The 27,906-nt window shown below is 36.9% G+C and overlaps 1 protein-coding gene across 1 annotated transcript; it reads left to right on the top strand.

The window, feature by feature from the left end:
- The first annotated feature begins 653 nt into the window (after positions 1-653).
- On the top strand, positions 654-27,497 carry LOC109092542 (melatonin receptor type 1B-B). Its single transcript, XM_042732554.1, has 3 exons — positions 654-1,048; positions 1,165-1,413; positions 24,168-27,497. The coding sequence occupies exons 2-3, from the start codon at positions 1,218-1,220 to the stop codon at positions 25,013-25,015; spliced, it is 1,044 nt and encodes a 347-aa protein (XP_042588488.1). The 5' UTR covers positions 654-1,048; positions 1,165-1,217; the 3' UTR covers positions 25,016-27,497.
- Positions 27,498-27,906: the final 409 nt, after the last annotated feature.

The following is a 27,906-nucleotide window of genomic DNA, read 5'->3' as shown; positions in this document are numbered from 1 at the left end:
ACTTTAAGGCATGTCCATTTCAAGTCCACATGAACCAGAAATTGCTGCCGACTTTATTTCAGTATGGTGACATATTTCCAACTACAACGGAATATTGAATAGAGGGTGGGGTTTTATTTTTGCTCCTCCTCTCCATCTCTCACTTGCAGCAAACTAACGGTTGGAAGGGCGTGGTTAAGTATATTCTGCTCAAGCCAACGCCCAAGCCGTCAAACTGACGTCATCAGAGAAGGAATGCCATTCCAGAGTGGAAGCAAATGATCATATTTTGATTAAGATTACCAAGACAAACTATTTTTTCTAGTGGATTAACTAATTTTCCACCTTACAATATTGTAAATATTGATTTCATGCGGACTCTAAAGGGTTATTAGTTCACTTCCAGAATAAAAATGTCCTTAACAAATTACTTACCCCCATGTCATCCAAAGTGTTCATGTCTTATGGAGAAAAATCCTGGAATGTTTTCCTCAAAAACCTTAATTTATTTTAGATGTCACCACGTTTAGTACATTTTGGTTACCTGACAAAACATATTTTATAGAAATATATTACACACACGAGGTGTAAGCACATACACCCTTGTGCCTCAGGTTAGAAGCGCGCAGGGGTTGTTATGACAACTCCCGCGCAAATAAAAGATGCGCTGCGCAGTGCGTGATTTGTCTCAGCTCTGAGCGCGAGCCAATCATCTGGCCAGATTCCCCTCTGATCACGCGCTGTATTTACAATTCCAAACAGCTGCTTTAAAAAATAACTTGGAGCGAACGTAACGGTCGCCATGGGGCAACACGGCGCCAAGACTCTCCAGTTCCTTAGCAGTTGTAAGGTGAGGAGGAAGCAAGCTGAACATTTGCGCTAGACAAACAACTGAACTACAAGACAGAAAAGAGTTTGAGGTGCTGAAAAGATGCTGAGACGGACTCTATCTCGTATTTCTGGGGAGAGGGATGAGAGGAGCGTGGATCAACCGGAGGCGACAGAGATTTATGGCTCAACTGTTCACAACTTCTGCTTTAAGCCATCTGGAATGACTCGCTTTTTACAAGTATGGAAAATACAAATAGAAATAAATCATAGGCTACAATAAGTTCAAGTAGGCTACAAACGCCTTTGTTAACATGAGTAGTACATTCTTAAGTTTTTTTCTCTTTACTTCCACAGGTCGCGTGAATAACTTTTAACAAACCAACCCTCAGAAAACAAGTTGGTCCGTGATGCCAGACAATATTGCTTTTCTGACGAACAGCACAGATTTGGGGCACGTCGGTCGCGCGTTGGGTTCGAGCGCGCGCCCCGCCTGGGCAATAGCGGTGCTGGCCAGCGTGCTGATCTTCACCACTGTGGTGGATGTTTTGGGTAACCTGTTAGTCATAATTTCGGTGTTCAGGAATCGGAAACTGAGAAATGCTGGTGAGCCTTCATTTATCTTTCTGGGCTACGCGCACTACATTCGCGCGCTGTTCATTGATGTAGCGCTTCACGTGTCAAGTGTTAAATGGGGATACAGATAATGAATAATATACTGAATTAAGTAATTAGTCGACTTGTTTCCCCTTTACTTGACAAGAATCTACGTTGACATGCTGCCTTAGGTGTAAATTATACATGGTGAAAAAACGTGCTTCTACTCTCTATTTGCCTGTGTGGTTTAAGGGTTTTGAGCTAAATGTAAACTGCTCACATTTAAGTGTTAAGTATTTATCTCACTTTTGACATATTGACTTGTTTACCAACATCATAGTGTTTAGTGAAGGATTACTTTATGGCAATAAAATGTCTTGAATTTGGCAAACATCTTATGTAACCATTCCAACCAAACAGCAAAAGTCAGCCTTTTTTATTATTATTATTTATTATTTTCTATATATATAAAGTATGCAATTTAATGAACAGCTAAAAGTTTGTTTTAATTAAAACGCAACATTGTAGTACTGAATATGCTCATGCATAACGAAATTGAGGCTTCCGGCAACCATATCAATATTTTTGTCACTCACAAGTTCGTTTGTGTGGAGAAACTCCTTGTTTCAGCATTTTTTAAGTCTGCGCTTTTGGAAGTGTTAAGTTCACTTCACCTTGACCATGTCATGAAAAATTTACAGCGGCTTATCGCTCTCAGCAGTATGGGCTTCAAAGACTTTTGACTGTAGTTTGGCATAATCTGGCACCCTCCTGAGCCTTATTAGACCCCTTATTTAATTGTAAATGGATGTGTTTGATGTTTTTAAATTGATGTTAAATCTAATTACCCACTTAAATGACCCCTAACAATGCATTGTGTTTTTACACATAATCCTGTTTAAAAAGTGTTTTTGGGAACAACTGTTGAACTATGATGTCACACTGTGGTTGTACTTGTGATGTGTGACACTGAGGGATTCAGAGGAGAGACAGATTTCATCTCTTTCAGTGCCTGTGACAATATGTGTACTTATGTTTGTGGGGTTGTTCCACACACCACTGATGCAATTGAGTGGGACTGCATTCAGAACCCCTTGACAGTTTGTGCATCTGCAGGGACATAAGCGTGGAGAGCACTCACACAAGAGCACACTGCAAAGCTCATGCATTTTCGCATTTTCGCAAGAGCCAGACCTGTCTGCTTCAAAGGTGCACTCACAGTCTTATATCCCCCTCTGTCTGATAGACACTCCTGACTCTCTCTGCCTTCCCCCTCCAAAGCAATTCGAGCACATGGAGGTGGCATCAATGGCTCATTAGATTGAGTATGAATGCTGTCAGATTTTGTGCGTGGTTTCCCCCTCCGGTGGCCGTGGCGACTGGCTCTGTCTTCTTGCCTCTCGCCTGAGTGGATTTTCTGTGAAGGAGGAGAATTTATTCCTTCGTCTTTCGGTCCTTTGTCATTACCAGGGCCAATCAGGTATCTCATGCAAGCAATAACACTGTCACTAACACCCAAAGAAGCATTAAAGCATCAAGGAACGGCACACAGATCTTTAGTGGTGTGCGCCGTGTGAACTAACAAGGGCAGAGAGCTGAGAAACGACAGAAACTGAAGTGTATTCAGAAGTAAAATCGTATGTTCCCAGAATCCCGTTTGCAGATTTACCACATTATCACCCTGTGTGATTTATGACTGGTAAAAATCTCAGTCTTTTACAATAACGAAGCACATTCTGACGAGAGGTTGGGTATGAAAGAGACGGTATAGAAAAACTTTTCTTTCCATGTCCTTTGCTTCTCCATTTATGTTATGTAGAACAGATGCCATGCTTTATTAGTCAAACTTCCATGTCGAGTTCACATTTGAAGAATCGTTCATCTAGAAATTTAAATTTGCTGAAAATGTACTCATCTTCAGGTCATTCAAGATGTAGATGAGTTTGTTTGTTCATCCAATCAGATTTGGAGAAATTAGCATTACATATACTCACCAGTGGATCCTCTACAGTAAATGGGTGCCGTCAAAAACGAGTCCTTCTATCCATAATATTGCTTTCTCCAGTGAAAAAGTTATCTCATCAGAGTCAGGAGAGAAATATGCACAGGTCAAGCACAGTTTACAACTGAAAACATCCAAAACAGTTCTAAACAAATATGTCAGTGGATTTTGAGAGGACAACATAGGATGGACTTTTTACAAGTTGATAATTGATTATTGGCTGGAGTCGTATGCATAATTGTGGAATATTGTGATGTTTTTATTAGCTGTTTGGACTCTTATTCTGACGGCACCCATTCACCAAATACTATAAAATGAAGAAAAACTCATCTAAATCTAAAATTAACCAAACCTTTACCCTGTTTCCTCATTTATATCTATGCCCTGAGAGTGAATATATTTTCAGCTAGATTTTGGTTGAATTATTTATTTCAGCAATACTCTGAAATAGTATCACTGTCCATTGGCCCCTCTCCCTTGCACTGTCCCCTGTGTAGTTATGTAATAGTGTTTCTAGAAAGGGGGTGAGTGCCAAGTGAAGTACTCCTGCTGTCACATTCCTGGCAGGCCCTGCTGTGCCATATGAGTATGGATGTTCCAGTGGTCAGCGCTACCGTCAGCACGTGTTTGTGTGCACTGATGTATGTGTGTGGTGAAAATGGAATTGTAAACCACAGGAGACCATAAAAATGAGTGGAGGCAGACAGAGTGTTTCTGTTCTGTGATTAGGGAAGTGTAGTCTTGTAATTTTGTTTTAGGTCAGATAAAAAGACTTTAGTGGGCTTGAAGCCAAGACTTTGGAGAAGATTAGTGATTGGTAAATGACTTTGACTGGCATGGCATTAGCTGTAGGTTTAGATTAAGTGAGAGATTTGAGGTTCAAATTCATATTCATGGAAAACTGTCAGCATTAACTCACCCTGACATTGTCTCAAAGTACTATAACTTAAATTCTTATGTCGAGAGCTGAAAAAATTCTTAAACATTAAAAGTAACAATGTTCGTGGTCATTTTAAATATTCATTGTGAAGAAAAGAACAGCATGAACATTATTCAAAATCCTGCTTCAAATAGGTTTGATGCAACATAAAGGTGGATGTTTTTTCGTTTATGAGTAAACTATTGCTGTAAGAAATCTTTGGAGAAATATTCTGTTTGACTCTTGTCCTGTTTTTGTTCTATGGGAATTATGTGCACTCTTGCTTTTCTCTCGGCCTCAGGGCTATGTGTGATTAAACTTAAATCGGGTCAGTGTCCATCCGCAGAGTTGTCAAAGCCTTTCAGCGTCTATGGTGCTTCCCATATAAGGTATCTGCTTTAGCTCTCTCTCTCTTTGAGTCTTTGAGCAATTTTGAATTCCTCCTTGATTTTCCTTGTCTTGGCTTTTGAGCCTTGTGAAAGTGAACTGCTGTTCTCACCAAATGCCAGGGTGTTCATGTCCAGCACAAGTGTGGAAACACCTCTGCCTGTCATGCAAACAGACACAGGGAGACCAAAGAAATTAACACCAATAGCTAAACGGATGGGTGTTTGTTTGTTTGACATTTAGAAGAAGCAGGAAATAAACTGAAGAACAGAGGCATTCAAAGAAAGACCGCTACCAGCAACATCAGCAGTTGGCACAATCTACATCCTGTGTCTTCAGAGACAACCATGAAGATGATAACTCAGTTCAGCACCACGGACAGCAATGGATCATTCATTCAAATCTAAAGCCTTCCTATATCTGTCTTGAATGCTTCGTAATCATTTAGAAGAAACTTATGTAACTGTCATGTTGGACCCTTGAGCAATTGAGCTTGAGAGCTGTGGATTTGATGCGCATTGCAGACTAAAGTCTGTATGAACTGTGCTCAGAGAGAAAGAGAGAACAGCCCACCTGCTGTTATTTAGTGCCTAGAGACCCTCTTTACAGGGCAGTAAAATAGTTTCCAGAAGCATCACATTTTAACATGGCTAAGATCTACTCTGAGACATGCAACACATGGATTTTTTTTAGGAACTTTAAAGAAATTCAATACCAAGGATTTTAAACACATTGCCTTTAAGATCATAATGTGGCAGATGATTTGCTTTGCTTTTCATAGATTTTTCTTGAGAACAAGAAGTCAACCTTGCTCTTGTTCTACTGTTTTCAAAATAATAGGGTTGTTTCTGTTATACAGTACTTTTTGAGCTTTACAACTCGGAAAAGAAAATGAATATACCTAAGTTGTAGTTTGAATTATATTTATAAAAAAGTGTACCAAACTTACAAAAATAATATTTTTCCTAAGGTCAGGCTTTTAATCATAACTTATTTACACAGTAGCAAAAATTCAGCAGAATGTCTAACAGGAAATACAGATAGGGTTGGGTAACTTCACATGAGGATGTTGAGTAAATTTGGATATTTATTGACCATGCATCTTTTGAAATTTTGATTATCATGACAGCATGGATTTTTTTTTTTCCACAAAATATTACAGAATCCATTGCTATGTCCATTGCTTTATGCAACTGTATATTATGTCACTTTTCTCAGATAAACATGTTTCGCTCATAAAAGGAGAAAGGAAAATAAAGAAGACTTATTTGGAATATTCATTAATAAATTTACTTTTTTATGTCAGAAGTCAAACAGGAGCCAGAGACACGGCAACAGTAGTGAAATGATTTAAAGTCACAGATATTTTCAGTTAATATCATGTGTAATATTTTGATAAATAATCTTTTATCCTAAAAACGAGTTTTAAAAAACTAATTTTATTCATTATATTTTGTCAAATGCTACTTTTTAAAAGTTTGTGTTCAGTGAGATTATTTAATTAGATTTTCATATTTTTATTTTGTAAGGACACATTCATTTGATTATATATTAGCCTACGTTTTAAATGTATTTTTCAGTGTTTAAAAAGATTTCCACTTCAAATAAATGCTGTGCGTTTGAATTTTACGTTTATCAAGGTATACAGAAAAAAATAGTCACAGCTTCCACAAAAATATTAAGCAGCACACCTGTTTTTAGCATTGATGTTGATAATAATAAATGTTTTTGAGCAAGAAATACATTTTTAAAACATATTAAAATAGAAAAGTTATTTTAAATTGTAATAATATTTCATGATATCGTATTTTAATCTAATGAATGATCTAATAATATGGTGAGCATAAGTGACATCTTTTAAAAACATAAAAAGTTACTGACCTTTGGGTGTTGTATGGGGGCATGAAAACGTACCTCATCATATGAATGACACAGTAAATGTTAAGTGATTTTAAATGTTAAGTGCTTGTATCTCCCTGATTGAATTTGTCTTGTTTTGCCAAAAGGTTTAGAATATCTCATAATTCTCTTCAATTCATTCACCCCGGTTGAGCTATAGTGGCACCGGGAGAGCCTGTCACGAGTGAATTCACCACTGTAATAGAACTTTGCTGGTGTCTTTTATTCCTTATTTCACTTTCTTTTTTTTTTCTTTCCAGTCTTTCCCTCACTGATGTACCAGCAAATGTCATTGCCCAGGGAGGCATTCGAAATTTAACAGGTAGAAAAAGAAAATCTCTACCGAAGCATTTGCATTCAGTTCTTGTTTCACTCTACCGCAGGTTCAAATAGGAGACAGGGTTTCGGCTTTGCTTTCAGGTTTACTTGATGATAGGTTCACAGCAGTAACTGTTTGTCTCCGCCTGTCTGTTCTCAGGATGGCAGCCTCTTTTAAACTTTTCGAAAGATGCTTGGATTTGAATGCATGAAACAAAAATATGTCCACCCTTTCTGTTTCTGTCCAATTTAACAGATGCGTCCTTGATTCTCAGTGGACCATGATGTTATTGTCTCAGGATGTATCATTCAGGAGGCACTTTAAACCAGAGGTCTTGCAGTTGGATAGTTGCAGTGACAATAGCAGTTGTCCTGGAACCACTCACAATTTTTTTTATGCTTTTTACCCCCTCCCCCTTTTAACCAACATTATTTTTTATTTTTTATTTTTGTGAAAATGTCGTAAAAATTCACCCATAATAAAGCATGATAAATGACACTGAACTAAATTAAATCTGAAGGGTTTTGTAGCTCGGCAAACTTTGCACTCTAGGCAAACGTTCTCTTTTACATGCTGCATGCTGACTGTATCTTGGCACGAGATAAAACAGCAAAACCCTGGACAGGAAGGCTGAGGCATCACTATGATCTTCAAACCCATCTTTCCTGATTTCACAAACCAGAGACCCAGCAAAAAAAAGTGCTGCAAGATTTTTGAGATCCATTTATGTATGCGCACATTGAGGCATTATTTGATCACTTTAGTTTAATAAAATCCATCGTTCTACACCCTACAACCAGTGATAATAATGCAAAGCTCTGGACTGAATCATTTGCTCATTGGGAATTGTGGGCTGAGGCGCACAATCTGAATTTCATGAACCCCAATTTTGATCTGATCAAAGATTGCATGCCTCAAGCATTTTAAACCCTTTAAAGCTATACTTCAACATCAGCATGAGATAAACATCCACACTTTTCAGAAAAAAAAGATAAAAATTAAGCAAACTCAATGTGACATATATCATCCTACCAAAGCTTTCAACACAGCCTAAGTTGAACCTTTGTGACGTTTATGCTGCAGTTACATAACACAATCTGAGACATTTTATTTACATTACTCCATGACTCATCTGATTCACTTTGAAAGAGTCAAAGGTCAACATGTTGACATTTTGACAGAGGCCTTCAACAAGATACTGTTTTTTATGTGGCTGTTCAGAGGGCTGAATGATGTAATAGTGTTTGGCTGGAAGGAACGCTGAGGTTCAGAGTGGGCTGACTGATCACAGGGTGGATTGTAGAGAAGCCGGTGTGGTTTCATACAGGTGGGAAATAGTCTTTTTCGATTTGTGTTGGTAGAATGACGTGCACTCAAGCAGCAGTTATATTTTGAGAGGTAAACAACAAATTCCAGTTCAGAAAGGGTAAGCTTTTGTCTGCGATGGGAGCTTTTTGTATAGTACATACTTTAAAGGGAATGTTCAAGGCCCAGGAAGGTAGTGAAGACATAATTAAAAAATAAATAAATAAAGACTTTATTAAATAATTTCTTCTCTTCTGTGTCAGTCGACGCACGTTCACAAGAGTACCCCGATAATAATAATAATTCAACTACAGTTCTTTCATGCTAGTTCATGTCAATGAATATATTTTATTAATGGGTCATGAAATACAGTAAGCAGCATGTTATAACGGTATTACAGGACATTACATCCTTTGGAAGTGAGGACAGCTGTTTGAAGCTGCAGTGGCAGTCGCCATGGCTCAAGGGCACAATAGTAGTGCTTGTCATTTGGTGCTACTGAGAGTGCATGCTTCCGGGTACCAATTAAGATTAGCCCTTGGTGCCACACTTTTTGGGCCTCACTCCAGTTTTCCATCATTTCTAGTTCTCATATCCCCAAGGACTGGACCCCTGCCACAATTTGCAATCTGTAAAAATACAACAAAAACATGTCACCATCCTCATCTGCATATCCCAAAAGTTGCAATAGCCTTATAATGTGATTTCCATATTTTACCTAGTATGAAATTACCTTGTGAATATATCACTCCGAAGGAACAGAAAAGTAGTTCCTCTGTAATTTGCCTTGATCCGAGTCCTTTACCCTGCTGCATGTTTAAATATATGTATAAAAATTTAATTGTTGGAGTGAGTATAATACGCAACAGGGTTAATATCGATAAGTACTTTAACCTTTCATGATCAAGGCTTATACTTTAAACATTTAAACTAAAAAGTTAAAGTGACGTGACATACAGCCAAGTATGGTGACCCATACTCAGAATTCGTGCTCTGCATTTAACCCATCCAAAGTGCACACAAACAGCAGTGAACACACACACACCGTGAACACACACCTGGAGCAGTGGGCAGCCATTTATGCTGCGGCGCCCGGGGAGCAGTTGGGGGTTCGGTGGTATTGCAGTTAGGGGCACCTCAGTCGTGGTATTGCCGGCCCAAGACTCGAACCCACAACCTTAGGGTTAGGAGTCAAACTCTCTAACCACTAGCCCACGACTTCCCCTACACATTTAATGCTAAGCTCTTCACTGATAAAAACCTTTGAAATGATAAAAGGTTGTGATCAAAGATAGGTCACTTTTTCTCTCTTGAATCATGAAGTAACCTTTAAGGAATAAAGAAGATCATTCTTGTTGCTTACTGCACTGAATCAATATAAAATTTTCCTAGAGCTCACACACTAACATCTGAATGTAATTTTTTTTTTATATAAATAAAATAAAATTATAAAAAAAAAAAATTATATATATATATATATATATAACACACATCATGTTCATGTGCACACACACACACACACACACACCATACATATATATATATATATATATACAACAGTTCTTTCTTTCAAGTGAAGCAGTAAAGACGAAAATGTGGAATGAAGTCGTTATTTTTGTTTTCTTTGCACAAAAAAGTATTTTCATAGATTCGTAACATTACAGTTGAACCACTGATCTCACATGGACTACTTTGTCGATCATCTTGGTACTTTTCTGGGCCTTAACCATGGTAGTTCCCTTGCTATATATGGGAGGCTCAGAGAGCCCTCATATTTAATCAAAAATATCTTAAATTGTGTTCCAAAGATGAACAAAGGTCTTACGGGTTTTGAACAACATGAGGGTGAGTAATTAATGACAGAATTTTCATTTTTGGTGAACTATCCCTTTAATCTATTATTTGTTCCAGCGAAAATAGTTTTGGCAAAATCTCATCATGTTTATGTAACTTCAATGCTGTATATCAGTGTGCTGCCTTTGTACTTTTGATTGAATTGACTAGCGACTTTTATAATGGCTGTTGTTTTTTTGTATTAAATATTAATATTAAATAAATAATATTTTATATAAATAATAGTAGTATTTAGTATTGGTAAACAGTATGTGTGTTCTCAATGGTAATTTTAACTGAATTGTTTTGCCATTATATGATGACAAGAGACTGTTTTACAAGTCAGCAGTAAAGACTTTTAAATTTAAAAATATGAAAGTGCAGTTTTGAACAAGGAAGTAAATTTTTCTTTCAAAACCAGCTCGTACACATAGTCGAAAAATGCAATGTGCCGTGCTGTCATCAGAAATCACCCTTAACAGACAGAAGGATAGTACGAGCCTATCGGATATTCAAACAAATATGACTATTTGTATTGGATACAAATGTGAATATGAGATTGATCTGAAAAATTAATGCTATATCAGATGCAGGTAATCACGATCACGCAGTCTCTCATAACACTCTAACTATAGATAATACACCGTTTTTAATACAGTAATACAATAAGCTTTTAATGAATAAACTCAACGTTCCTTCGTAACTAGTTCTAAAGAGATGTTTGTATACTGTTGTATAAATGCAATATCACATGCGGCCTCATTCCAAATGTCTAAACATTGGCATGCTGTGATTACCTACAGCCGAATCACAGCTATTTCAATATACAGTCATATCTCACAAGTGTGATATATATAATTTTTTTATTTTATAAAATTTTTTAAAATTAGTTTTATCTATTTTATTTTTAATGTTTTGCACATACTTATGACATATGAAAACTGTAGGTAATTGGGTTTGAATCTGGTCTGCATCATGCCTTGTTCTGTGTTTATTACTGTAATTTCATCAATAATGATGAACATATAATAGTATGTGTATATGTATATTGTAAAGAACCAATCATATCAATAATATAATTGCTGTCAGTAATACTGTGTCAACACCAAGGCTCTAAATTCATTTTCTGATTTTTTTTTTAATCATATGCAGTCGAGGGGTCTCCATGTGGTATCAGCTTTTATCAATTATGAGTAACACCGCAGATGCTGTGCTAATGAGCACATAAATTAGGCTGCATGTGAAGTTCCTCAAGGTCATCCTCCTCCATTAGTAATTACACTTTTTGAACTTAAGTGGAATTGAGCTTGAAGTGTACCATAAGCCACACTCAGCAAGAACAAGGGCTTCCATCAGAAGTTCAATTTCCTCTAATTACGCACTGGATCACCTTTCACTCTCTGAAAGACCAAAAAGTTTTATTTTGGGAAAAATCATTCAAAGTAAGTTTTTTTCTTTTTGGGTTTAATGAGGGGAACATAGAACAAGTCAATCCTTCATACCTCTTTCTCCTTCCAATTAGTTTACTTTCTTGTATAACATCTGGAGTAATACACTACCGTTCTAAAGTTTGGGGTTAGTAAAATATATATTTTTTAAAAAATTACAACTTTTATTCAGCAAGGATGCATTAAATTCATCAGACATGACAGCAAAGACCTTTAGATTGTTACAAAAGGTTTCTATTTCAAATAAATGGTGTTCTTGTCTTTTATTAATCAAAGAATCCTGACAAAATTCCTATCATTCCACAAAAATAGCAGCACAACTGTTTGCAAAGTTATCAATAATAATAACAATTGGTTCTTGAGCACCAAATCAGCAAATTATAATGATTGGAAGGATCATGTGACACTGAAGACTGGACTAATGATGTTGAAAATTCTACTTTGTCATCAGAGGAATAAATTATATTTTAAAATATATTAAAACAGAAACCAGTTATTTTAAATTGAGGTAATATTTCACAATATTAAAATTTTTATTGAATTTTTGATTAAAAAAATTCAGTCTGGATCAGTCTGGTATCTCCCAACAACTACACGAGCGCAAAAATTAGTAATTTATTTCCTGAATCAAATGACATATAACATGTGTTGGAAAACGATATGTCAGAATAATGTGTTCTTCTGGTATTCAAAATAAATTAATACATGTGAAAAAAAATCCTCTCCCTTTTACCACGCGCTCTCTGTTCTCTGCAGTGGCTCCTGCTAACAACAATAATTGCAGCCATTTCAAGTGCCAAAATATTTAAGACATGCTTTTTTGGGGGCGTTAAATAATGGCGCAAATGCCAGCGTGATTCGTAGCGCAAACGTTAGTAAAATATGTTGTGTGATTCATTTGAATACTCTCCTCCCATAAATTTTGTGTCTGAAAGGGAAACTCCTATAAATGCATATTCAATAAGGTCAACCGCAAAAATAACTTTCCACACCTTTTCAGCGCTAATTCATCACTGCGCGTCTTTAGTAAAACCTGACAGTACAATTTTAATGCCAAAAAACGGTTTGCGCTGTCCCAAGCTGTTAGTAAAACTGGCCCTTGGTGTGTTTGACTTCAGCACCATGGACAGCGCAATGAAACAGTTAAAGTCTAAAGGTATGTATCAGCATGGATTTCTGCTGATGATTTGGCTTCATTTTCTGTCTTTATTCTCTAGATATGCTGACCTTTTAATTTTCCCAAGGTTCAATTTTATTATTATGTTTATGAATAAAACTCTAAAAATTTTTATACAGTGAATTAATCACACTATTGATTTAATTTCTTGTAAAGTAAAGGTGAAATAGGCATTTATATGAAAGGACCCACTAGTGCACTATACTGACACTTATTTACTTTTATTCTGTTGATCTGTTTTTTTCCCCAAGATATTCTGTACCTCGCTGGATGCACTACCTGGACACAATGAAGGATTCCTCAGAAATCCTTGGAAAATGCAGGGTCAAGATGTATTATTGTGCTTGACATGGCTTCACAAAATTGCAAAGGTTGTCCAGATCCGCAAGGAAAAGCAAAAAAGGCAACTTGTCTTGTGGGTATTTTGAAGCAGAGGTGTCTGTGTGTCTTACAGCTGTAGCTCTTCTTTTTTGCACTTAAAGTCTTTGACAGGTGAGCATGGCATGCACATATCATTTTATACTGTACTCTGAGGGTTTCATAACCCAGTCTGACCCTGTTCAAGTGCTTTTATAATGAGCCTTAGACATGGAATAAGAACCCTTGCCTTCTGTTCTCCCTCCAGAACTTTTCCCCAGCTTCCTCTGTGAGGTTTTCCATTACACTGTAACTATTTTAATATCTAAGACATCTTCTTGTCCTTATTCGCCTTTCTTTTCTCACACTTCCTCTTCATATCTCAATATGTGACATTCGTGTGCTAGTAAAGGAATAGTTCACCTTAAAATGAAAGTTTGCTGAAAATGTTATCACAGATAGGCCATCAAAGATGAGTTTGTTTCTTCATCGGAACAGATTTGGAGAAATTTAGCATTAGATCACTTGCTCACCAATGGATCTTCTGCAGTGAATGAGTGCCGTCAGAATGAGAGTCTGAACAGCTGATAAAACATCATAACAATCCACAAGAAATCATCATAATAATCCACACAACCACACATGTTCATCAGTTAACGTCTTATGAAGTGAAAAGCTACATTTTTGTAAAAACAAATCCAATATTTGTCATAATATTGCTTTCTCATGTGAAAAAGATGTCTTGTCTGAATTGTAATGAAATATGCACAACTAGGGATGGACATTTTCACTGGAGGAAGCATTATTATGCACTGAACAAATTTATAAACACAACACTTTTGTTTTTGCCCCCATTTTTCATGAGCTGAACTCAAAGATCTAAGACCTTTTCTATGTACACAAAAGGCCTATTTCTCTCAAATATTGTTCACAAATCTGTCTAAATCTGTGTTAGTGAGCACTTCTTCTTTGCCGAGATAATCCATCCACCCCACAGGTGTGGCATATCAAGATGCTGATTAGACAGCATGATTATTTCACAGGTGTGCCTTAGGCTGGCCCCAATGAAAGGCCACTCTAAAATGTGCGGTTTTACTATATTGGGGGGGTCCCATAGGCCTTTTTTGTACATAGAAAAAGTCTTACATCTTTGAGTTCAGCTCATGAAAAATGGGGGCAAAAACAAAAGTGTTGCATTTATAATTTTGTTCAGTGTAGGTCACAAACTGGTATTTTGGCTAGAAGCGACAGTTTAAAGCTAAAATGCTTTAATGATAGATTTGTTTCTTACAAACATGCAGCTTTTCACTTTAACCTTAAATTTTCTTAATTATCAGGAAATGTATACAATTTCTATCACCTACAGTAGGTTATGCTCGGATCTAAAAGCCTCCATCAGCTACAACAAATGGACAAAGTCATAGTACATATCATGGAAAATTTTTGGTCCAAAGGTGTGGGAACCCTGGTGCATAATCTTGAATATTGTAAGGTGTATGAGCACAGCTGAATGGCAATTTAGATTTTTTTTCTATTCTTACTTCACCTAGACTTTATTCACATCACGTGCACATATTCACATCAGACTAGATTGCAGTGTGTCTTTCTCTGTCATACACATACATACACTGTACACCATTAATCAAACACAGGCTCATTACTCATTAGGTTCTCATTGTCAGCTTTTGTAGTTGTCATATTTTGATATTTAAGTCAGAGTGAGTTAGAGCTTGCAAAAAATGCTGTGTAAAACTACTACTACTACTACTAATAATAATAAGTTTTATTTATATAGCGCTTTTCCAGTGCTCAAGGTCACTTTACAGTGAAGATACAATTAGAAAAAAGAACATCAGTATAATAAACGAACATGACAAACATAAGCACAAGTGAAAAACAAAATATAACACAATGAGAAAACACAACACAAATAAGAATGGTAACATTCAGAAAACAAAAATATGTAGGACATAACTTATAAATGATAACATTTAGAGAAGAGGTGAGTTTTAAGAAGGGATTTAAATTCAAGAATATTATTGACAGTGGAGAGATGGGAGGAGACAGTTCCAAAGTTTGGGTGCAGCAACACTGAATGATCTACCCCCCACTGAAACAAGGCGATACCGAAGGATACAGAGAAGACCAGAAGAGCGTAATGAGTGAGTTGGGGTGTAGGGAAGTAGCAGTTCACAGAGATACCGGGGAGCCAGGTTATGCAATGATTTAAAAGTGAGCAGGGGACAATTTAGTCATTAATCACTTACCCCCATGTTGTTCCAAAACTGTAAAAGCTTTGTTCGTCTTCAGAACACAATTTAAAAACAAAATATATAAGCATTATGCTCTCGATGGCACTGCACACGGCTGCTTCAGTGCTTGGCTCTACAGTGTTTGTACTGTTTTTGTTCGTTTTTCCTGTTTTTTGTTTATCAAATACGATCAGTTTCACCAGGGATGAACTGGTGAACAATCAGCAGAACACACCACAAAATCTTTTACCGGATTTCAATTATTCTGACGTTTTACTGAACGTTGTTGTCGGTGGAGCAGCGGCACTGATCAAACGCTTCAGGATGAGCAGACGGGGGAAGCGAGCCGGTGTGCTCATCAGACTCAGGAAGCGCGGATTTCGAACGCCGTTGCCTAGCATCCATCTGCCAAATCTCCGCTCTCTTCCCAACAAAACGGACAAACTCCTGCTCTCCCGGACAAATAAAGATTTCTCACACTCTGCTGCTCTGTGTTTCACGGAAACCTGGCTGAATGACGCCATTCCAGACAGCGAGCTCCATCTGCCTGGATTTCAACTGTTTAGAGCAGATCGTGACGCAGAATCAATGGGGAAATCGCTGGCGGGACATACTTTTACATCAGTGAAAGGTGGTGTACGGATGTAACTGTGTTAAAGAAGATGTGCTTTTCAGACCTAGAAGTGCTCTTTATTAACTGCAAGCCGTTCTATTCGCCGCGGGAGTTTCATTTGTTCATTGAGTGTTTACATCCCTCCTCAAGTGCACGTGAGCCTGGTTTTACAGAAACTCGCTGATCAGATCACAGAGACAGAACAACAACACCCGGACTCTGTTTTAATCATTCTTGGGAACTTTAATAAAGCCAATCTCTCACGTGAACAGCCAAAATACAGACAGCATGTTACAAGTCCCACCAGAGACAGTAACATACTCACTGTTACACCACAATAAAGGATCACTCTGTTCCACGAGCAGCTTTGGGGCTGTTTGATCGCTGCCTGGTTCATCTTATACCAACCTACAGGCAAAAACTTAAATCTGCTAAACCTGTAGTAAAGACTGTAAAGAGATGGACCAACGAAACAGAGTGTGCTTTAAAAGCCTGCTTCGACCTCACTGATTGGAGTGTTTTTGAAGTTGCTACCACTGATCTGGATGAACTCACAGAGACAGTAACATCCTATATTAGTTTCTGTGAGGATATATGTATTGCTACCGGGACTTCTTTAACATTCAACAACGATGAGCCGTGGTTTACAGCAAAAATCAGATATCTTCGTCAGGCCAAAGAGGACGCCTACAGAAATGGGCACAGCATCTTGTACAATCAGGCCAGGAACACACTGAACAAAGAGATTAGAGTGCCTAAAAGGACCTACTCAAAAAAGTTGAAGATCAGTTCACTTCCAATGACTCAACTTCAGTGTAGAAAGAGCTGAGAGCTATCACAAACTACAAGACACCATCCCCCTGCACTGAGGCGAATCAACAACTTGCTAATGACCTGAATGAGTTTTATTGTAGATTTGAAACCCCCCACACCCATTCTGACCATCTCCCTACACAAGCGTTAACACCTCCTGCAATTCAAATCAGTGAGGGTGATGTGTGCCAGGTCTTCAGGAAGAACAAAAGAAGAAAAGCACCAGGGCCAGATGGCGTTACACCAGCCTGTCTGTAAACCTGTGTTGACCAGCGGGCCCCCATCTTTTCACAGATCTTCAACAGATCTCTGGAGTTGTGTGAAGTGCCTTCCTGCTTCAAACACTCCACCATCATCCCCGTTCCAAAGAAACCCAAGATAACAGGACTTAATGACTACAGACCTGTGGCTCTAACGTCTGTCGTCATGAAGTCATTTGAAAAACTGGTTCTGGCTTATCTGAAGGACATCACAGGACCCTTACTGGACCCTCTGCAGTTTGCTTACCGAGCAAACAGGTCTGTGAATGATGCAATCAACATGGGATTGCACTTCATCCTGCAACATCTGGACAAAACAGGGACTTATGTGAGGATCCTGTTTTGTGGAAATTAGTTCAGCTTCCAATACCATCATCCCAAAAACCCTCCAGACCAAACTGACCCAGCTCTCTGTACACTCTGTACACAGTGGAGATGATAGTGGACTTCAGGAGAAACCCCCCTGCACTCCCCCCACTCATAGACAGCACTGTGGCTGCAGTGGAGTCATTCAGATTCCTGGGAACCACCATCTCTCAGGACCTGAAGTGGGACAATCACATTGACTCCATTGTTAAAAAGGCCCAACAAAGGTTGTACTTCCTTCGCCAGCTGAGGAAGTTTAACCTGCCACAGGAGCTGCTGAAACAGTTCTACTCAGCCGTCATTGAGTCTGTCCTGTGTAATTCAATAACTATCTGGTTTGGTTCAGCTATAAAATCAGACATCAAAAGACTACAGAGAACAATTCGGACTGCTGAAAGGATTATTGGTGCTCCCCTGCCCACCCTTCAAGAACTGTATACTTCCAGAGTGAGGAAGAGGGCTCAGAAAATCGCTCTGGATCCCTCAAATCTAAATTACCCCCTTTTTGAACTTTTGCCATCTGGCCGGTGCTTCAGAGCCGCAAATACCAGGACAGCCAGGCACAAGAACAGTTTCTTCTCCCAGACAATCTACCTCATGAACAGTTAAATATTCCCCACTTATGCAATAAAAATGTGCAATATCCTTATATTTATTTGTTACCATCCTAGTACATCCCTGCATCTCACTCTATTCTATTCCATTATAATCTATAGAACAACTGTTCATACAATTTATTTATTTTTCAATTTATTTTGCAATATTTGTCTGTTTTTTTTGTTTTGTTTTTTTGTCTCTGTGTTGTTGTTGTCTCTGTGTACTGGAAGCTTATGTAACTCAAACAAATTCCTTGTATGCGCAAGCATATTGGCAATAAAGCTCTTTCTGATTCTAATTCTGATTCTGATTAAGATATTTTGGATGAAAACCGGGAGGCTTGTGAATGTCCTATTGACTGCTAAGTAAATTACACTGTCAAGGTCCAGAAGAGTATGAAAAACATCGTCAGAATAGTCCACCTGCCATCAGTGGTTAAACCGTAACATTATGAAGCAACGAGAATACTTTTTGTATGCGAAGTTAACAAAAATAACGACTTTAATTTGTCTCTGTGTCTCTCCGCATCACCATAGTACCATTTGGAGAATATCCACTGAACGCAAACTGCGTACTCTATTCTGTGTCAGATGTACACAAGTAGAGATTTTGGACACCTTGATTTATATGGACAGTAGGGGATCGAAAATCCTGCACTGAGATGTAAAACTGTCTGTCAGAGAGAAAAGAAAACCAGGAAAGAACAGCAGTAGAAATACCCACATCAGAGAGGTGAGAAATAAGTAAATAATGAGAAACAATATCAAAAGCGGAACACGTTAATATATATATATATATATATATATATATATATATATATATATATATATATATATATATATATATATATATATATATATTTATATTATATTATTATGTATTACCCTTCATTTTATAATTATGCTGTATTGTAGATCTGCAGTTATTGTTCTTGCTCAGTGGGCAGCATTTACTTAATTTATGTTTGTCTGAAACAACATAAATATTCTGCATAATTATCTCTTGATAATGCTTAAATATGCAGAGATGAGTTATATAAAAGTAAATAAATAAATATGAATTCAAACAGGAGCTTTTATTATGACCAAAGGCATTACTAAAAAAAAACTTTTGTAAGAGGATTAGGATATAGTGAAGTTCACACATTAAGTGGCTTAAGAGATTTTAAAAATATACATGTCACACGCAGGTTGGTTTCTCCACATATGTGAACACAGACAAAAAAGACATTTCTAGCAGCTAAAGTTGTGCGTTATTTCACGATACATTCATCTACAGAGTAGCCCTATGACCTTGAATGTGCTTCATCTGTGGTTGATGAAGTATAGTGTATAGTGTCTGGGGATAAAAGTCTAAAGAAAAGAGAAGAAAGCTCAGAGAAGAAAGGTTGGACTCAGGTAGGTCAGGGTAATTGTGTTTTTATCATTTCATAGACTCTAGCTTTATCCTCTGAATAAAGCTAAAAAAAATTGGAATAGCTGAAAAGAGTAAAGTCAGTGTTGTTTCAACATGACAGACTGAAACAGATTGTTTATGGATTTATGGGTAGGTTTATGGATCATTCTTAAAGGCCACCATGATGAATAGCAGAGAATGTTGGGTTATGATCTCTCTAATGTCATGCTGAGAGGTGCCGGGAATACTTTTTGGCATTTGCTGAAAAGCAACTAGACCCCCCCCCCCCCCAATTATTATTTTATTTTTTTGTAAAAGCAAGCATTTTTTATTTGTATATGCATAGCTGTTGGTGATCTGACAAAATCCAAGTTAAATGTTTAGCTTCACTTTCAACAGGACAATCTGATTAATGAGGGTCCCTACGTTTATGGCCCTCATGTTTCATCCAGAGTCTTAGGGCTGGTAGGGGGATAGACACTGACTGAATGTTAAAATGGTCTGGATGTCTAAAAAGCTGTAGGCGATGAGGGGAAAATGTGCGCCTCATTGAAGCTGTTGTTAACCACTCATGACTTTGATATAATAATTTCTTATTCTCTTAAAGGTGAGCCTCTTTAAAATTGGCAAGAATATGTCAAAATCTAATTTCACTCCAAAAGAAAAAATAAGAATGTTGTGCATAAAGAAAATGAATCTTCATTTTAGCACCATAAAGATTTGTTGTTATTATAAAGTTATTATAATTAAGCACATATTTCCCAAAATTATCATTACCATAATATAAAGCAAAATGTCTTAGCATATTTAATGTATTTTACAATAGTTATAGATCATGCAAGTTTTATGCTGCTTTTAATTAAAAATGTAATAAAAAATATTAGTATACAGTGTGTATATATATATATATATTAATTTATATATATATATATATATATATATATAAAAATTTTTTTTTTTTTTTTTTTTTAGTTATTAACACTATCTTATTGATCCTAAAAATATACTTATTTTATGCTAAATCCATTTTTGACTTTTAATTTTGGGGTAAGATATGAGCTGGACATGTTTTTGTGTGTGTGTGTGTGTGTGTGTGTGTGTGTGTGTGTGTGTGTGTGTGTGTGTGTGTGTGTGTGTGTGTGTGTGTGTGTGTGTGTGTGTGTGTGAAAGAGAGAGAGATTCAACTTTCCACTTCCTTCCACTTTCATTATACTGATGGGAAATCAACTGGAAAAACACAAAAATGACACGTTAAATATATCTGTCGCAAATGTATCTGTATGCAGATATTTGCTACTGGTAACGCGGAATGAAGGGCTATCTGGACTAATTAGATGGCTCAGTCAACTGATTCTACATTGGCTGTAAACAGTGACTGTTTAACATGAGAAAGTGAGTAAATGGATTGGTCGACATAACAGAACTTTTAACAAAACAGCACATTGTTTTACGGAGCGAAATAGGGGAGAGGCTACAAGAGAGCGCATTGTTTTACAGAGCTATGTGTTTTCTGCTGTCACTGCGTAATCAAAGGCTTCACACTCCCTGGGGATCCTGCTTTTAAAGTTGATTTGATTCATTCTTTTTTTCTCTCTCTTTTCACTCTGTAGCTTTGTCAGTCCTGATTCTTGTTTCCTTTCTTATTTCCTCGTTGGTTCTCAGCTATATTCAATTTAAAAGGCATAAAACATGATTGGAAGTGCAAAGACAGAAAGCTGGGCAACAAAAGTGACAGGTATACTGTGAAAAGGTGTTTTTTTATTGCAGTCAACATAAATGTACTTACAGGAATCACAAACACATTATTTTCATGTACAGCTGACATAATTTTCGTGACAACAGAAACATTTAACATGCAAAACAAAAAGAAGGGTATAGGGTCAGTGTACACTTCCTTTCAAAAGTTTATTGGATGCAATTTTTTTTAATGTTTTGAAACCATTAATGCTTACAAAGTTGTATTTATTTAATGAACATTACAGTAATAGTTATATTGACAAATATGAATACAATTTTAAGGCCTGTTCTATATTTTATTTCAAAATGTAATTTATTCTTGTGTTCAGTTTCAATTTATCTAGTTTTTAGTGTCACATGATTCTTTACAAATCATTTAAATATGCTGATTGGCTGCTCAAGAAATCCTCAATGTTAAAATAAATGTGCCACTTTATATTTTTTGTGGAAGCAGTGATTGATATGAATATAATGGGTAACACTTTAAATTACAACCCGCAAAGAGCTATGTAAGTATACTGAATTTACAGTGTACGTTTCTGTAATTATAGTGTACCTATAAAGAACATACATGTAGGTATAAGGGAACAATGTGTTACATTTGGGTAATAAGCGGGTAACAACCAGATATGCAACCTGCAAAGAAATGTGTAAGTAAACTGAAGTTACAGCTTAACTTTTTTGTAATTATAGTGTACCTATTCAGGTAGAGGAATAATATGCGACATTTGCGGAATAAAGGGGAAACAACCTGTAAAATTACAAATCATTTAGACTGTTAAGTATTTTGAAACTAAGAGGTACCTTTTCTAATATTACTTGGTATGTTTGGCCTAATACAACAATCTTATGTTTGGGAATGATTTAGAAAGACAATATACTTTTTATAATTTTATATTGGTATTTTATTATAGGCCTATAGGTGTTTTTTAACCATGGGGTACATATTCTATTATTAAAGGATACATGAAGGAGATTACTGATCAACAAAACTGTGAAATGAGTTAATGAGTTTCTGCTATGATTTATAATTCACAAGTCTACTTACCTTATGAAAGCTTATTTGTCAATCTCAACAACTTCACACCCGCACTCACCAAATAACTTTGCATGATATACCATCAAGTTTCAATGCAGTTTAAAACAAGCTTAACTCTTTCCAGCAGTTCGCATAAAAAATACATAATACAACATTTGTATTTCAGTGGATGTATACTGTGGTGTTTTTATAGCAAAAAAAAAATTATGATTTTGTAGAGGGTTCAATTTGTCCATCGAACAATTAAATGTAAACAACTGCAATATTTTTCTCTGTAATTACTATGCAACTATACACTTGTTCTGTGTTTAAGTCCAACTTGTTCCTCCTTTGTTCCATGTTGTTACATGGTAAATACAACATTTGCAGGCTGTAAATTAATGTGGTGCTTGTTCTCCCATTGTTCCATGTAGTTACAGGATAAGTGGCTACAACAAATTTCTCTGAAACGATTGTTTATACAGTAGCTCATACATACATGCATTATATATCAGGTAATATATCAACAAACATGGTGGACTGTTTTATTTAATTCAAATATTGTTTGAAATTTACTATAGGCCTACTGCTGGGTTAAATGAACCCAAAATGTGTTTTAAAATTAAAATCATACACAATATGACAACAGTTACAACACAGGCAACAGATAGTCTAATAAAATATTAAATTTATTACACCAGTTCAGAAAAAAGCAAAGCAACTCCATACTTATACAGCTTATACAGTTAAATCAATTTTTTTTTGAAAAGCTTGTTTAAGAACAAATTAAAAATTTTGTTCAATTTGTTCATGTTTTTCACCCACTGACAAAGTTAAACTACAGTATTGTGGCCAAACCATCACGCCAATAAACACACAGTAATAAACACTGAAAGTCAAGATTAAACTGTGTGTTATAGCGAACTGACTGGATTTTATGGTCTCTGATTTTACCGTTTTGATCTACGTCCTCAAACACCGTTTTGACTAATTCACAGTTCCAGGTTTTACCACTCATCAGTCGCTGCTCAATGTTGTGAGAACATACTCGGACAAAACCCCCCAGTTTTAAAAGAACACATTCCAGTCAATTTCAAAAATGTCTCTCCCCTTCGCTTCGATTAGTTTTCTTGTATTCACTGCTCCAATTTTAAAGGAACACACTCTAGACAGTTTCAAAGTTGTCCCTTGTCTGCGCTTCAATTAGTTTTCTCCTATTTTTCACACATGTTACTGTCTTAAACACTGCACTCATGGATTTCATCACACACAGAACCGTTCACGTTTGAACTCGCGTGACTTGCTGCATGCTCTCTTTCACGTCCTCCACATTCCTAACCCAGTACCATCGGGTTACTTTTTACTGATATCAACCCAAATTGGGTCAAATCAAGCATTATATTATCATATAACGATTATTATATTTTATTCTATAACTTTCTATTAATCAAAGAATCCTGAAAAAAATTTATGTGTGTGTGTGACTTGTCACTTTTTTTAATGCATCCTTGAATAAAATCATATATGTATATTGTATATTGTAAATGTTAGTGTAGTATACTCCAAAACACAGTAATTCAAGATGGTAATCAGATGTTAGTTTTGTCATATCTACAAATTTTTTAAATATATATAATTAATTTATTCATTGATTTATTCACAGAATAATAAAAATTTTGATATGGCCACAGTGTCAAATTGTAAATGTAAAAACAACAACAACAACCTTTTTAAATTATTTTTATTCACATAATTCAACCTAGGTCTTCAACTCTGCTTCTGAGACCCACTGTCCTGCAGAGTTTAGCTCCAACCCTAATCAAACACACCTGAACCAGCTAATCAAGCTCTTCAGGATCTCTTGAAAAATCATAGGCCAGGAGAGCTGAAATAGGTTGGAAATAAACTTTACAGAACAGAGGGGCACCAGGAGCAGGTGTAAGTAATAATTTTTTTGATTTTGCCACAGTAGGCATAACAAACTGTGCTATCACATCGACATCAATCTGTGCTAGTAGAAATGAGATTATTAACAAGCCCTCTTTTTCTTGCTCTGTTTTGCACAGGCAATGTGTTTGTTGTCAGTTTGGCCTTCGCTGACCTGGTGGTGGCTTTCTATCCCTACCCGCTGGTCTTGTACGCAATCTTCCATGACGGCTGGTCTCTGGGGGAAACCCAGTGTAAAGTCAGCGGATTCCTAATGGGCCTGAGTGTGATCGGCTCGGTTTTCAACATCACTGGCATCGCCATCAACCGTTACTGCTACATCTGTCACAGTTTTGCCTACGGACGTCTCTACAGCTTCCGTAACACGCTGCTGTTAGTGGCCCTGATCTGGGCACTCACTGTGCTCGCCATTCTTCCCAACTTCTTTGTGGGTTCGCTGAGTTATGACCCTCGTGTTTACTCCTGCACCTTCACTCAGACTGCCAGCAGCTCATACACTGTGATGGTGGTGGTGGTTCACTTCCTGGTGCCCATTGCGGTGGTGACCTTCTGCTACCTGAGGATTTGGGTTCTGGTGATACAGGTGAGGAGGAAGGTGAAGAGCGAGGAACGCTCAAGGGTGAGACCCAGCGACCTGCGCAACTTTGTCACCATGTTCGTGGTGTTCGTTTTATTTGCAATCTGCTGGGCTCCACTCAATCTAATCGGTCTCGTGGTGGCCATCGATCCAGAGGTCATGGCTCCACGTATTCCAGAGTGGCTCTTTGTGGTCAGTTACTTTATGGCCTATTTCAACAGTTGCCTCAATGCCATCATTTACGGACTCCTCAATCGGAACTTCCGAAAGGAGTATGTGCGGATCATGACGTCGGTGTGGATTCCTCGGAGGTTTGTGACTGAGACCTCCAGGGCTGCCACAGATGGGGTGAGGAGCAAACCCTCACCAGCCATCAATAACAACGAGTGACTTTTATTTTCAGCCAATCACTGTTCAGAAGAAAACATCATGGATGCATGAAGCAAAATTCTGTGCTTTGAACTGTGATCACTTGACTTTTTTAATGCTACAGAACCATTATGTACAACTCAGGGTGCTTGTTTTATTTTCAACCTTGGCTTATTGGAAATTTGTGAGTGCCTAAATTTCTGCAAAACCTGAAACATGTTACTTTGGGTACATTTCACAGAATTTTTCAGGTGACACGTCTGCAAGCAGCGCTATAACCATTTCATTTTTTTCTCCATTGGAGATGCAGGTTTATTAAACAGTACGGCACCATAAAAACGACATTCCTGTGGGTACGAAATAGTTGCAAAATTATATTGCATTGCTTGTAGCATGTTTTACAGCAGTTTGAAAGCAAAATATTCTGTCTAGCAAGTTTAATTTTCTCTGAAACAGATGAACATGAATGAACTAATGCTTTATTACATTGTTTGTAACACGGCAATTTAGAAATTAAATGTCGGGTGAGTGGCGCAAAAATGTGCTATTGCATTTGAAATTAATGTACCACCTACACTAAAACCTACTGATAATGTTAAGAAAAGCAACCATGCCATTAAAGATTCAAAGTTTTGAGCTCTTTTGTGGAGGGTCATGACATCGCAAATACAATCCTGTTCCAGGTGAGCTAACGAGCAAGTCTACTATGTCAAGAAAGCCATTCAAATGGAGAAAATCATGTGATGCAAATGTTAAAACATATAAGTTTACAAATCATGCAGTATGATAAAAGTGTTTTGAGGCCATTGCATAGTATTGTGAAGGAACCATGCAAAAACAAGCCTTTTATTCATCAATAATCTGCCCCATAATCATAATTTGTGTGAAAAGAAAGTTATTGTTTTACTGTCTCCAGTGTTCATTTCACCTAGAAACTGCAGTGAATTGTATTTTGTATAGATCCGTTTATGCAGTATGTAGAAATGTAGGCAGTTACATATTTCCAGTGAGCCTTGGTTGTTTATTTTTGATGTTGTGATCCATTTCAGAACACTATTATTATTATTAATAAGAAATATTTAACTCACCATTTATATTGAAAATTGAATGAAGTAAATTTTACTAAATCCATTTATTTATTGACTGTTTATGATCCATGACTATTTATTGAAGACATTTTGTACAATTTTGTGGGTCTGTTGTATATATGTTGTATAAACAAGTATGCATTACATATTTGTCATTTTCAATTCAGAAATTCTGCCTTATACTTGAACATTCACATGAAATATGAAAAAATCAATATATTTAATCCAGGTGCCAAATGTTAATGCTTTGACCGTAAGTATCTGATATACCGAATCAGTTTGGCATATCGAACCAAATGAGATTCTGAGAGCATCCTAATTTAAATGTAACGTCAACAGGACTTTAATGAGCGAAGAGCTTCCAGCAAGATAAAGCACAAACTTTAAAAAAAGCACTTCATGCGGATTCTGCAGAGAAATTTAGCTTTTTCAAAGTGAAAGGTGACAGCGTGCGGTCAGTCAGTAATCAGTTTCAATCTGTGTTCACCTCTTATCTTTCAAACATTAAATGTCTTTCATGACTTTGAAATGTGCATGACTCTGAAACCATATATTTTCTTCAACAAATGATCTGCGAGTAAAAAGTAGCAGGAATTCCGATTAAGATAAATGTTACTGGCAAAAGGGGAAAGTATTAACAAGACCTGGTTCGAATGTGTTATTGTTATCTGTGCTTGTTTTCACTTGATTTGACAATGTGCTATTGCTATTTAATCCTCCCACCATAATAAGACGTTCCATGCGGCGTGATTGTACTGTGTGAGAACATGCTTCACCATTGACCTGAATAAAAGAAAAGAACCAAACTGATGAAAGCCAAGTCTATTGGTGATTGTGCAAGCTCTCTCTGGTATGAGTGGGCTGCAGAGGGATTACATGGAGAGATTGGGATGAGCTTGCTCCTTATGGCCACATCTGCACAGGGAATTATGGGGGATGTGTGGCTAGTGTCCCAGCAGATGGTGGACTGAGGTGGTTGATAACATAAACACTTGGCCAAGTTGAGAACAATCTTGTCGTCAATTTGCCGAATGCATTATACAGAAGGGTTGCAGGGAGGGAGTCTGGTTGAAAACCACAGCAGAAATGTAATGGGAGTTGTAACCACTTTGGGAATATAGAATATTATTTGTGAGGAAAATAAATATGCCATGGTCAATTTCAGGCTACTTTGCAACAAGCTACTTGCTATTTAATGTAGTGGGTTCGCTCACAGTCAAGTTAGTTACACTGCTCTCTACTGACATATACTGTATAGTGGAGGCTAACTAATTTGAAAGTTACTTAAGGGGGCAATATCTATTTAAATTCATAATAACCTAATTATATAACTTAATTCAGAGACATATTTTAAGGCACTAAAACAAATAGGGTTGTTAAATGAATAACCAATCTTAATTAGAGTGACAGCATCAAACCGCCACATAAATTTACATAAAATACCATAATTTACATAAAAGGATCTCAACTCTGATTTTTACATTACTGATTTAATGTAGTTTTAAGCAAATAAATGTAGCCTTGGTGAGCACATGAGATTTCTTTTAAAAACATTAAAAGATCTTAATGACTCTAAATTTTAAATGGTACTGTAAACAGTATATCTATGTAGCATTTAGATGCATTATACCCTTACTTGTTGAGAAAAAAAAAAAGAAGCTTGTCATGGAAAAGTGGTGAAAGATTGTAAAGCACAAAAAATATAGCACAATAAAGTGTGTGAGTCAGAACTGCTTTTGAAACCTTTGAGAACGATGTTCAGGTTTGATTTTCCAGCCGTGAACCAGTCGAAGCACCTTGTCTGTGCTGAGAGACTCTGAGCTC

Source organism: Cyprinus carpio, chromosome B10 (assembly GCF_018340385.1).
Source record: "Cyprinus carpio isolate SPL01 chromosome B10, ASM1834038v1, whole genome shotgun sequence".
NCBI classification, from domain to species: Eukaryota; Metazoa; Chordata; class Actinopteri; order Cypriniformes; family Cyprinidae; genus Cyprinus; species Cyprinus carpio.
The sequence above is the reverse complement of the archived record's forward strand: the minus strand, read 5'-3'. Positions and strand labels throughout refer to the sequence as shown.

What these genes read in the sequence shown, in the direction of transcription:
- LOC109092542 (XM_042732554.1), top strand. Translation starts at nt 1,218, where the DNA reads ATGCCAGACAATATTGCTTTTCTGACGAACAGCACAGATTTGGGGCAC. An exon ending in TCGGAAACTGAGAAATGCTG is followed by an intron (nt 1,414 to 24,167) that starts GTGAGCCTTCAT and finishes TGTTTTGCACAG; the next exon opens with GCAATGTGTTTGTTGTCAGT.